This window comes from Solenopsis invicta, chromosome 7 (assembly GCF_016802725.1).
Source record: "Solenopsis invicta isolate M01_SB chromosome 7, UNIL_Sinv_3.0, whole genome shotgun sequence".
NCBI classification, from domain to species: Eukaryota; Metazoa; Arthropoda; class Insecta; order Hymenoptera; family Formicidae; genus Solenopsis; species Solenopsis invicta.
In genome coordinates, this window is record NC_052670.1 from 6,169,861 (window position 1) to 6,182,073 (window position 12,213).

General features: G+C 33.7%; 3 protein-coding genes across 3 annotated transcripts; 1 reads left to right on the forward strand and 2 right to left on the reverse strand.

Annotated features, from left to right (window-relative positions):
• Positions 1 to 66: 66 nt before the first annotated feature.
• On the reverse strand, positions 67 to 4,007 carry LOC105198958 (cytoplasmic phosphatidylinositol transfer protein 1). The gene is made up of 8 exons (XM_011165856.3): positions 3,756 to 4,007; positions 3,423 to 3,571; positions 2,471 to 2,559; positions 2,275 to 2,282; positions 2,137 to 2,208; positions 1,919 to 2,017; positions 1,687 to 1,842; positions 67 to 1,142 (listed from the first exon to the last, which is right to left on the reverse strand). The coding sequence occupies exons 1-8, from the start codon at positions 3,804 to 3,806 to the stop codon at positions 903 to 905; spliced, it is 864 nt and encodes a 287-aa protein (XP_011164158.1). The 5' UTR covers positions 3,807 to 4,007; the 3' UTR covers positions 67 to 902.
• A 301-nt stretch (positions 4,008 to 4,308) lies between these two features.
• LOC105198316 (derlin-2) lies at positions 4,309 to 9,271 on the forward strand. Its single transcript, XM_011165033.3, has 6 exons — positions 4,309 to 4,646; positions 5,052 to 5,117; positions 5,297 to 5,464; positions 5,724 to 5,846; positions 6,025 to 6,188; positions 6,405 to 9,271. The coding sequence occupies exons 1-6, from the start codon at positions 4,548 to 4,550 to the stop codon at positions 6,505 to 6,507; spliced, it is 723 nt and encodes a 240-aa protein (XP_011163335.1). The 5' UTR covers positions 4,309 to 4,547; the 3' UTR covers positions 6,508 to 9,271.
• On the reverse strand, positions 8,893 to 12,200 carry LOC105198404 (protein phosphatase PTC7 homolog). The gene is made up of 5 exons (XM_011165140.3): positions 11,622 to 12,200; positions 10,099 to 10,278; positions 9,784 to 9,982; positions 9,393 to 9,649; positions 8,893 to 9,098 (listed from the first exon to the last, which is right to left on the reverse strand). Exons 1-5 carry the CDS (start codon positions 11,869 to 11,871, stop codon positions 9,049 to 9,051), a joined length of 936 nt encoding a protein of 311 aa, XP_011163442.1. The 5' UTR covers positions 11,872 to 12,200; the 3' UTR covers positions 8,893 to 9,048.
• Positions 12,201 to 12,213: the final 13 nt, after the last annotated feature.

Below are 12,213 nucleotides of genomic sequence, written 5' to 3' on the forward strand. Positions count from 1 at the left end.
ATTTATTTATTGTCAATTAAAGTAGATAAATCTGTAACAATAATGTTTATGTAGACAAATAAGGAATTATTTGCAAACACATATATTTTCATATAATTTTCCAGTGCCTCTATACATCAAACTGCGAATAAAAATTTGACACCTTATAAATAAATTACACAATAGAAGTTTATACGATAAAAACAATTTATTGCTAACGCGCGCGATTAAAACGTAAGTGAAACTTATTCACATATACAAGATGAAACCAAAGTGTGTAGTTGAACTTCATGATTTAAATTTTAAAATTGTGTGCCATTTTTTTGTGGTATGGCTTAGACCCCAATTTCCTTTAGGCATTCCTAAAATTTATTTGTGCAATTGCGAAGAGCGATATATTTTCAGGTGTTCACTATAATATAAAAGCATGTAAATTAAAACTGTTTCACAGCAAGCCTACGTATGGAACATGTGTACGGAACTACACCTATGTATACAAAGCATTCAAAAAAATGCTACAATCAATTACAGATATATTCTTTTGAAAACTATATCAATGCCTTAATTTGAAATTAACAACATCTTTTAATACATTCAGATTTTTTCACAAAAATACTGGCTACTTAAGCTTAAAATTAATGATAACAAATTTTCGCTAGTTTCACTTCCATTCTCTAAAATTACCATTTTTATACTTTTAAAAATTATATAGGTTTTCATTTCAGTAAAACAAATCACCGAGTAAAATACTTATGAAATCAATTTGAAGAATATGTCATGACTGATATGAACATTCTCTGAGACTGAAAAAAAAAGATGGGCATGAGCAATAGAGAATGCCACTCATTTCTTTTGCATAATATTAATCGAAGCGACGAAAAGTTGTCGCAGAGCCCAGACTCGATTGTTTCTACTAATTGTAGCTACGACCAGGAAAACCACGATCGTTGTGTGGGTGATTTCGGCGTGGTTGGCATAGACGAGGACGATGTAGCTTGTGTAGTCTGCGTTTCATCGAGTTGATTTTTCAACCTGACCTTTTCGTTCGTTTCAGCTTGCATTTTCTGCTCGTATTCTCGTACATCTTCTAAGTTCATGTCGTACCACTCATCGATCCAGGCGAAGGCTTGTCTGTGACCCAGCAATAGAATGTCCCTTATACACTGTCATAAAAAAAAGCAAAATCATAGAAAATAGAATAATTAACAATCACAAATAAATATACTTTTAATTGCAGAAGACTTTAGTTTTTTAACATTTATATGTTCTATGACTATTGCATACAATGTATATACCAAAAAATCGAATTTATATAATTTTGCATCATTCAATATTAATATCTTTATAATTGTATAATTATATTAAAAAATTATAAATATTGTTATAATTTTAATTAAATATTTTTATAACTATTTACTCATAACGTTTTCTGTACATAAGTTTGTTAGGTTTTTTGACAAATTAAAATACTTGGGAAAATAAACAACAACATTGTTTATTTAAAAGTTTGTATTGCTTTCAACAACTTCCTACTTCTTCCAACAACGTTCTGTCAAGAAAACTACTTATTTTGAATAAGCAATGTTATTGCAACTTATTTTTACGAATGTTTTAATCTGTCAAAAAAACCTGACAAACTTATGCAAATCTAATATATACTTAAAAAAAAATATTATTAAAGATAGACGATCAATTAGACAAACTTACTCTATGTATGAAATCTTCCACTCTTGTTTGCATACCCCAGACTTCAAACGAGGCGTGAACTAATTTGTATGAGCACATTATGGGTTGTGTTGTGTCCCTCCAGCCTTCAACCAGAGGACCACGGCCCGTTCTTTTCGATTGGAAGTACTTTGGGTCCTGTTACAATTAATGCAACATTATTAAGAAATGATCTAATGTTTGAAATTAAACATCGATGAATGTCGTAACTTACTTCCTCCTCCTTGTAATGTTTCGCGGAGATCTCGTCATATGCAATATCCACAAAATCAACTTCTCGATGGATCAATTCAATAGGTGATAGTCCTAAACACTACAATTTAATAATAGATTTATTATTATTATTATTACATTAATTATATTTATTATTCATTATTACATAAAAAAATAATAACAAGATATGTAGAGTGAGCCTAACTCTAAGTTAATTACATTTTCTGTGGAGCCATTGTTGTCTTCGTACCGAGTGTTTATTTCTATATGGAACTTTGGTATGAAGGAACACTGAAAGAAAAGAAATTTAGAAATAACATAAAATTTTATGATAATACTTACATTGAACATACTTACTGTGTACTCTGCAATCACCAAGAATGAACATATGCAAGAAATTAAAAATATTAACAAATGGTTTCTTTTTTAATAAAAAAAGTTTGAAGATTATTTTTATCAGATTTAAAAATCTATTTCCAAATTCTCAAAGCATTGACTACAAAATTTAATAAAAGATTACGATAAAATGTCATGTAAATAAATTGAAATGTACCTGTGATAGTAAAGGGATAATAGTTCCATGCCTTTTCTGTCACATAAAATATTCGTGGTAGAATGGACTGAATCCAATAAGGGAGTTTGCTATAAGAAAAATAACACAGTATTTATTTAAAAAAAATAAGCTGCTATAAAATACTTATAGCAAGTACATTTTCATAATACTTGCTATAATACTGTTTATGTTCTACAATGTGGGAAATTGTTATAGGACAAAAGTTTGGTTTAAAGAAACAAAAAAAGGATAAAAAAGAAATAAATAAGAGATTAAAAGATAAAAATTTTAATGTGTGTAAAAGCAATTGTGAAAAAAGAATAAAATGAGGAAGAAAGAAGAAAAGTATAATAGAACTATAAAACTCAAATAATTGTAATAAGCTGTGATTGTGATAAACTGTGATAATATGAAAAAAGAGATAAATAATATATAAATGAGTATGGTAGTAAATAATATAAGAATGAGGATTGCAACTGTAATAACAATAGTAATGATAAAGGATAACTGTGAATGTAATTATAATGGTAAGAAAACAAACCGATAAAACATTTAGTCAGAAACTATGACTGAATGAAGATAAAACAAGATAGGATAAGATAAGATAATAGAAGTGATAATTCAGAAAAAAATAAACAGTATGAATATATGAGTGTGGTAAGAAATAATTGTAAACCAGGTCCTTTCTTAGCAAATATAAAATAATATAATATATTCTATAATTTAAATCAAGAAAAGACTAGTATATAGTCATAGTAAGACTTTAGTGCTGAGAATAATATGTTTTATGATTTTAAATACATTTTCTAATTCTTTCAAAGTGTACGCCATTACTTTCAATTTCAAACACTGCTCTTAAGTTGAATCAGAAAAGTAATATAACGGAATAAGTATTCTAATTCTTCTACTGCCTGTGTTCTACATGTTATATATTTAAAAATAAGACTCATACCTAGATAGATGGATTCTTTTCTCAGTGTATTGCCCTTTTCCATGAACAGGATCCTCACAAACGTCGTTTTTCACCACCTCCACTCCCTCGTCGTTGTCGGATTGCTCGTGACTATGTCTGGCGATCATGTATAGCTGGCCGATGCGGTACTATATACAGAAATTGATCGATCATTAGGAAGTAACACTCACAAAAAATCATCTTTCGAACGAGAATCAGTTGGGCAGGCAACGATTCGACGGGCGGCAACAACTTTCAGGCAAGTAAGATAAACAGTCGCGTTTGCCAAATAAATAATTAAATAAGCGATCGAGTGTAACGCGTGAAGGTTACCTCGTCCGTAGTGAGCGGCATGGATATGCGGTACTCCTTCGTGAGAACCATCCTCAATTACTTCAAACGTTTTCCCGACGAGGCGATCGTGTGCTTAACGATTAATCGGCACCCTTTTCACACGTGTCCTTGCCTAGAGCCTGGAGTAGCCGACCTCGCAAATCGTGATTCTCTAGCGTCCGATGTTACATGAAATAAACAACAATTCACGCGACGAAGTGAAGTTCGCCGTTTCGCGCGCGGTGATCGATGGTCAGATTGGCAACCTGCTGGGGAAAAATATCCCGGCACGTGAGTTGGCAGCGACATTTCAGTGTTGTCAGCGTTGTCAGGTTATAAACATTTATGAGATAAATATAAAAAATGATATGAATATATATAATTTTCCAAAAATGTTATAGAATTTTATATTTTTCTGTCCTGAAAATTCCTTTAAACTTTTCATCATCCTAAAAAGTTCGCCGTGATAACAATAAAACCAAAGAATCTTCTTTCCGAAAACCTAATTTGGGAGAAAATCCCCCAAGCTGGATAACTGACGACGACGTACCCCCCTTCACACCGATTCGTCAGGCGCGCGCCCGCCGACCGACAGGCAGTTTCACGTGTTACGTGTACATAAATCGTGTGCCGACGACGAAATTGCTTACGCGGGCACGATGTGCAGGTAACATTGCCGCGCATCGGTGCGACATGCGATGGTGAAGCGATCAAGATCGGGTAGCGGCGTGTTTGCAGCTGCGAGGTCTCGGTGCGAAGGAAGGAACACGGGCGTGAGATCGCCGACAATCGATGCCAATGGCCTACGAAGCGTTATGGCACGAGTACATGCAGATGCCCGTGGTGACGCGGGCCTACACCACAGCTTGTGTCATCACGACCCTCGCCGTGGTATCTATCTCGCGTGTTTTTTCACCTTTCCTCCCTCGCTCGCGCGCGATTGCTCCAGGCGATAGCTCCTTGTCGCCGTCGTCGCGGTCGATCTCTCTCCACGTTCTAAATTCCCAACATTTTCGGAATTCTCGAAATCCGTAACTCTTCCAGGAGCATTCGCGTTCGTTTACCGTACAAATTCAAGATTGTCAAATGTCACGCTTGAGTTCGCACATTCGATGACTCAGCTTATATCTCGACGCTTGCCTAGTGATTGTATAAAAATGACGTTGCACAAAAAAAAGTCTAATGATAACTTTGAGAATATCGTTAATTAAATTTGAATAAATGATAGACTAGATTGAACTTTTGTAAAATATATTTATTTGTCATCAACTGATGTAACTACTTTAAATGTTGCAGCAATTAGACTTGGTATCCCCGTTTCAACTGTATTTCAATCCTATCCTCATTGTGGAGCAGTACCAGGTACGAAAGTACAGATATGCAAATAGCTGCGCAAAATCACTAGTTGGCTTTGTTACATAAGACAGTTCAAAAGTTATTATCATCATTAGTGGAAAATATATAAATTTGTATTTTTCTCTATCTTGTATTGCTATAACAGGTTGTAACTATAATTTGCAAAATATGTTGGATTATTTCAGATATGGCGATTAATAACAACATTCCTGTTCTTCGGAAATGTTGGGTTCAACCTATTATTCAATATGATCTTCACATATCGATATTGTCGGATGTTGGAGGAAGGGTCCTTTCGCAGGAGAACAGCTGATTTTGTGATGATGTTCATCTTTGGCGGAATATGCATGATTGTATCCTTAACAAAATTTTAATTTCTATAATTTCCATAATGTTTATAATTATATAAATTCTATCATTTAGGTCTATTAGTCAGGTGTAACATTAATATTTTATTAATAATAATTAAATTACATTTTTTAATATTAATTATAACCAATACAGTAATTCTGAATAGTAACATTTATAATTATAATTATTAGTATTGTTGTTCAAAGTGACTTATATTGTTCTTATTGAGAATATATTGTTATTCCTTAACTATTTCCCTAGACTTTTGCATTCTTCGTCAATTTGCTGTTTCTGGGACATGCATTCACGATAATGTTGGTGTACGTGTGGTCACGACGAAATCCTTTTGTTAGAATGAATTTCTTTGGACTTTTGAACTTCCAAGTAAGTTCAACTTAAAAAAATACATATGATTTATCTTTGTTTTGTTATAACACACACACACACACACACACACACACACACACACACACACACATTGTCTACATTAGAATTAATTATTGCATCATTCGACAAGTGTTTGTCATGCTATGATTACTGATAATTTTGATTTTTTTTTCAGGCTCCATATTTACCGTGGGTGCTGTTAGGCTTTTCTGTTTTGCTTGGCAATACGATATGGGTCGATCTTGTGGGAATGGCGGTAGGACATACTTACTATTTCGCGGAGGATGTATTTCCGCGGATAAGAGGCGGTTTTCGAATTCTGAAAACTCCGCAAATACTGTAAGTAATGTAATTCTTACTTATCTACATTTATTTTTAAATGAAATTAAGATTAAAATTATGATTATTATTTAAAATCAAATGAATTAGTTCATTTGTTAATTAAATTATCGATCGGAAAATTTTATCAAGGAACATTTTAAAGTTAAGTGTCAAGCAAATGATAAACTATCATTGATGAAAGAAGAGATAAGCATATATTTCTTTCATTCTCAGTAAGACTCTGTTTGACGCACATCCCGAGGATCCAGATTATATGCCGCCGCCGGAAGACCGGCCGGGTGGCTTCAATTGGGGACAGGAAGCTAATGTGCAATGATCGACAAATTCAACATTTGCTTCCCAATGCTGTTGTGTCGAATTGCCCTAAGACGTTGCGGAAACGCGCGTCTCCATCATTGTTCCTTTGGAATTGTCAACAATTTAGTGCCCGGATTTGTATGCAAAGATATATATTGAGACACACGTAAAGAATAATATATAGAGTGTGTAAGAGATTGGGTGATTTCGTTTCGTTCAAGCCTGGTGCTGATATTTTAGCGAAAATTCGGCAGAACATACCTAATTAAAGATTTTATTACAAAAAAATTAAAATTTATGATAGTTTAGTTAGTCTAATAATAATCATAAAATTATCGTCGAGAGAAAGCTATCTTCAAACTTTTCAAAGAATTCGTAGAAAAGAATGTGTGTTAACATTTTATACACTCTGCGTATAAACAAAACAATTACAGAGATATGCATGGTATCTGTTATTGATTTTCTTTAATTCCATTTGCACATTCATACGTGTTCTTTGATATTTGTTTCTGCGTACAGAATCCAATACTGCTGCTTCTATTGATGATATTAATATTAACTCTTTGGAAGCCAAGTGTTGCTCTTTTAGCGTTATTGCAGAAAATATGATGGATTAAATTACTCTATTCAAACTATAAGGTGCAAATTTATATTGTTTCCAATCAGATTCTCCAACAAGTTTGAAATGAGTTGAATGATTAAAAAATTAGTAATTTAAGTTATTAGATATTATTAGTCCAAGCTCTTTATATACGAAATTCTAATGTGTACAGTAGCTTGTTTCATCCTAGAGATATAGCGAGAAAAAGTTTTAGAGTAATAACAAGTGTTAAAATTTGCGCAGATTTATTATCTGTGGAATTCAGAATTCTTCAATTCGATAGATATAGTATTTTTATGCACGCGAGTGCAACTGAATTGGCATTCCAAGGGTTAAATCCCGTCTGTCAGTGAACATAAACTTCCGGCTCAGCACGGGGATAATGTAATTTTTCACTCGCGAATTAATTAGATTTATTGTATCGAGAGTGTCACTTTTGTAAGATATTTGCGATCGGTGGTAATTGTGATATACTAACCGTGCTCATAATTCTTGCAAGTATCGATGGGAGAAAGTGAGAGAGAAAGAGAGAGACAGAAAAATGCCATTGTGCAAGGGAGACTATTTTAAAATGTACTAAAGCATTTATTTATATTTATTATCGTAGCGAAGTGTAATCTAGGCAACATCTACAAAGTACAAATCGTTAAATATAAACTAAAGAAATAATATATATACACACACTTCCCACACTTTGTTTATATGTGTATATTATGTACTATATGAATATAACGGAGACTTGATTATAGTTAATCGCGTCGCTTTTTCTTTCTGTTATTTCATTGTGAAATCGATGAAAAATGTTGTTTCTAAGGACAATCTATTAGTTAATTACTGTGGTAGCAAATTTTGAGTTTTATTTCTTAAACGATTTTATTTTTTAATGATAACTATTCGAATTTTTAAAGATGTGCATTAAATTTTAATGTAGCTTTGCGTCTTTAGATTTTTATTTTTTCTTCTGTTTGACAATTACGTTGCTAAGTACAATTAATAATCAGCTTGGACATAACTTTTTCTGTGATTCTCGTGAGCGCTATGTGCAATTATAAGCTGAACAGATGTGGATTTTTAACGTAGGTCACCACTTTAAATGTTAATGCAAATTTATTTTACAGTATTACCGATTAGACAAAAATATAAAAAATTTGAACTCCCATGCGATTGCGAGAAATAATTATCGTTTTAATCGCAATTTTTATAAGATCCTCAGGTTTTGAGTTTTAAATTCTTCTTTTAAATGCTATATTCAAATCTTTATACCGTTCTAATTTTTTAGAGACTTGCACATATTTATCTTCTCTTATATCTTTGGCTTCCAGGATTGTAGAATATGCTTTTCCTTTGCACGATGTATTCTTCGCATTCTTAGCTTAATATATTATATTTGTTATTCTGACGTGGATGTTGCGATTTTAGATTTTTAAGTTATTAATTATGAAATTGCCGGTCATTTCTTAAACATTAACATTGTCATTCTGATACAGTTAACAATGATTACACACTTGATCGGTTCCTGTTAGGAGGCGTTTGTATTAACTCTTTCAGTATCTGGTTAAGTACATAAGAACTATGAAATATTTCTTGTTAATCTTGATTCATTTAAATATTTTTTTTACTTTTAGACGTGTAAAAACGCTTACGTCTAAAGAAAGTGACAAATTTACCGAAAGTAGACATGCGATATGTGACACGTAGATGCTGAAAGGGTGAATCAACAAGCACATCCGCAATCGCCAAAGAGTACGTTAATAATTATTAAAGAGCTGTAAAGAAATGAATAATAATGAATAGAATAAGAAGTGATTTTACAAAACCATTTATTTCGATTTAAATAATAAATGATTAGCGTAATAGGATTAATATAATGATGTATAACTAAATACATATACGCGATGACATGGACTATAATACAATGATCATCAGGGCTCTATTGTACACTTGTTCCTTATTGTTTTATCATATCGCCACTGTTGCTAAAAGCACCGTGATATCGTCCGGTTTACCACCTGGAAGTTTTAAAATCTACTTTTGTACGCCCTTTCGTCGAATATTCTTAATTTAAATTGTGTGCGTTTATTCATATTAGTGAATTAAGTTCAAACAAGTGGATCAAATAAACTTTTAATTATCTAATTTTTTTCTATAAAAGAGAAATAATAAAATTTTAGTATATCATGAATTTATCTCGTGGATTTTAAAAAATATTTTTATATAAAGCGATTTTTTCTTTACATGAAAAACTTTTTGAAAAACGCTGTTGCTTAAAATAGCATAAATAATTAACAGTATCTTTTACATACCTATTGCATCGATCCCGTTCTCCCGGGCATTTTGAGCAAACGGAGACATGAAGGCGCCGTCGAAAGCTAGACGACGCGCCATCCATGCTATTGTGTTAGCGACGCACTGTATTTTCGTTGGATCCCTCTCGCCCTCGACTTTACGCATCTCGGTGACTAGCAACTGGTCAGGCACATTGTCAAATACCCCGTCGGTTGCCAGAAGGATTACATCGCCGTCCTCGACTCCGAAACTCGAAGTATCGGCGGATTCTGGACTGAAAAGGAAAATAATGATTTATAATTATGTTTCAGAGGGCGATTATATTGTATAATATATTAATACTGACAGTTACAGAAATATGCAGAGATATATAAGCAGAACATATAAATATATGGAAAAAATATTTACCTGTCACGAAGTACTAGATCAGAGTGTCCTGGAGGTGGCAGCGACAACTGGAAGGGAGTATTGAAATAATGTTGTTGCTCTGAGGATCGATGTATCACCTCTCCCTTTCGAACGACTACAAATCCGCTATCTCCTATATTGGCCGCGTAAATGCTGCTCGTCTCTTTATTAAGAACTATTACGCATGCGGTGCTGCTACCTGCACAGTCGAAAAAAAAATGCTAATGTCACAAACAATGTCAACATGGACAATATTTTTAAATAATTGTGATTTATCTTCTAACTTTTTATGTATGATTGAAAATAATCAATTACCTAATATTGGTTGTTTATTTTCTAACAATTCATAGTAACTACGTGCTAATAAGCCAGCTGGTTCTGTAGGTGTAAATCTGCCCATGGAGACTAGTCTCTCACATGTCCTCATTAAGAAATTAGAAAACTCTCCTGGATCAATTCCATAGTGTCGCCATCCTCCTACACCATCAGCCACACCTGCAACATTATAAGATAAGTATATATAAAGCAGTTATCTAAATAACTGCTAGTTAATTTTATGTTTTCAAGTACAAAACATAATTTAAAAGTTGAGACTATTGAAAAAAAATTTATATATATATCACTATAATTATACAGTTTGAAATCAAGATCTGTAAATCAACAATTATCTATGCCCAAAATTATTCTTAAACTATTATTTTATAAATAATTTAAATAAACAATCTATATCAAGAAAGCAGCAATAAACAGATTGCGGACACGTTTGATATAATTAGATACTTTATGTTTAATAAATGTATAAACATTACATTACATATTAATCTATCTAGAGTAAAAATAATTAAAAAATGAATGTAGACAACACGCAACACACACACACGCGATATATTTGCTTCTCTTGATTATTATATCTTTATTCAAAGGTGTGTTGATTATACTTTCATATTTAAAATAAAATGATATATAATTATATGCAAAAAATTAGTGAAAAATTTATTTAAAAAATTAATGATTTAAAGTCTTATAAAATTTAATTAAAATAAAGCCTTTTTATTCAGGCTTTGAATAAAAATAGGAATAAATGATAAAAAAAGTGTAGAAAGTGCAGCAAAAGGTTCAGTCAAACACCATGACAGACAATTAGACAATGTAATATGTTTATTATATATTTTTTTGTTTTAATATAATTTTAAGCCAAATCAGAAATTCTGCTCTTTGTGATTGAAATTTTCTGTTTTTTTTTAAACAATTTTTTTTCTCTCTTTTTTCCCAAAATTTCTTTTCTTTCTTCTCCAAATGAACAATACACCTTTAAATAATAACTTATTTTATATGTAGCAAATATAAGGCAATTAAAAAAAATAATTCTTTTTTTCTCCAAGAGTGAATTTGGAATCTAAATGGTCTGATCCAAAGAAGACAATTTTTTTTCTTACTTCTTTGATTTGATTAATGATTTAAGAATTTCACATTATTACCAATCAACTTATTTGTCATTTTGTAAATAAAGCATAAGTTTATTCCTTCCAGTTGTACTACATAAATCATCCGCAATCAAACAGAAACAGGCAACAAACAAGATTCGAGGGAAGAGAGAAGGGAAGACAAAAAAATCATAAGTGAAATTAGTTTTAAAGTGAATCCTTTCAGCGACTTTATCTTGGATCCTTTGCCAGGTCCTTATTAGACAAATGTATGTCTAATTTGGGATTTGGAGGAAGAAAGAGAACGATTTTGAGAGGGAGTGCAGTTGGAAAGAACGAACTGGCAGTATAGGCGACGCGCAAACTAAGGAGGGTGCAATCGCGGAAACTTCCATGCATGCTCCCTGGTCCCACCTATGACTTCGGCTGTCCTGAATCTGGCAGTGAACCAGGCGTCGTCGCCAAATTGGCCCCTGCGTATCCGGCTCCGGGCAAAGTCCTTCGGAAAACCGCACACGGCGGAGACGAGCGAGGCCTCGCGGCGCCTGCTGCATGCAACGACCGCGCTCGAATGCTGCTCGGAGCCGCACGCGGTACTATAGCTCGCGATGCCGTTCCAGAGCGCGCGCGACAGCAACCGTCCAGTCCAGTAAATGGATTGCATCGCGGTATTAGCTCGTGGGTGTCACCGCTCACGACGACGACGAGGACCAGCGTGTGGTGATCGGCATCAGCGGAGTCGACAGCATCACGACGCTCGTTTCTCTTGCCTGTTCCGCGCGCGCCGTTTCGCTGCTGTCGGACCCCAGATTATCCCGCCGACTCACAGTCGTCTCGACACCATCCTCTTTCTCCCCTGCTTCTTTCTTCCTCGCTTTCACGCGCTCTGTCAGGACCCGCGACCGAGGAATCGTGTGACGCGAGCTGGCTACGATCGTCCCCGCGCTTATCGTTCATTCACCACTGTTCACCACACTACCTGCGGTATGAGAGGCATACACGGAAA

Excerpts from the sequence above, each read along its gene's own strand:
- LOC105198958 (XM_011165856.3), bottom strand. The coding sequence starts at position 3,806 with ATGGTTCTCACGAAGGAGTACCGCATATCCATGCCGCTCACTACGGAC. Across the intron at positions 2,018-2,136 it reads ACAATGGCTCCACAGAAAAT|TGTTTAGGACTATCACCTAT; the intron begins GTAATTAACTTA and ends ATTAAATTGTAG. Across the intron at positions 1,143-1,686 it reads TGGAAGATTTCATACATAGA|TGTATAAGGGACATTCTATT; the intron begins GTAAGTTTGTCT and ends TTTTTATGACAG.
- LOC105198316 (XM_011165033.3), top strand. The coding sequence starts at position 4,548 with ATGCCAATGGCCTACGAAGCGTTATGGCACGAGTACATGCAGATGCCC. Across the intron at positions 5,118-5,296 it reads TCATTGTGGAGCAGTACCAG|ATATGGCGATTAATAACAAC; the intron begins GTACGAAAGTAC and ends GGATTATTTCAG. Across the intron at positions 6,189-6,404 it reads CTGAAAACTCCGCAAATACT|TAAGACTCTGTTTGACGCAC; the intron begins GTAAGTAATGTA and ends TTTCATTCTCAG.
- LOC105198404 (XM_011165140.3), bottom strand. The coding sequence starts at position 11,871 with ATGCAATCCATTTACTGGACTGGACGGTTGCTGTCGCGCGCGCTCTGG. Across the intron at positions 9,983-10,098 it reads AAATAAACAACCAATATTAG|GTAGCAGCACCGCATGCGTA; the intron begins GTAATTGATTAT and ends TCGACTGTGCAG. Across the intron at positions 9,650-9,783 it reads GATCTAGTACTTCGTGACAG|TCCAGAATCCGCCGATACTT; the intron begins GTAAATATTTTT and ends TTTCCTTTTCAG.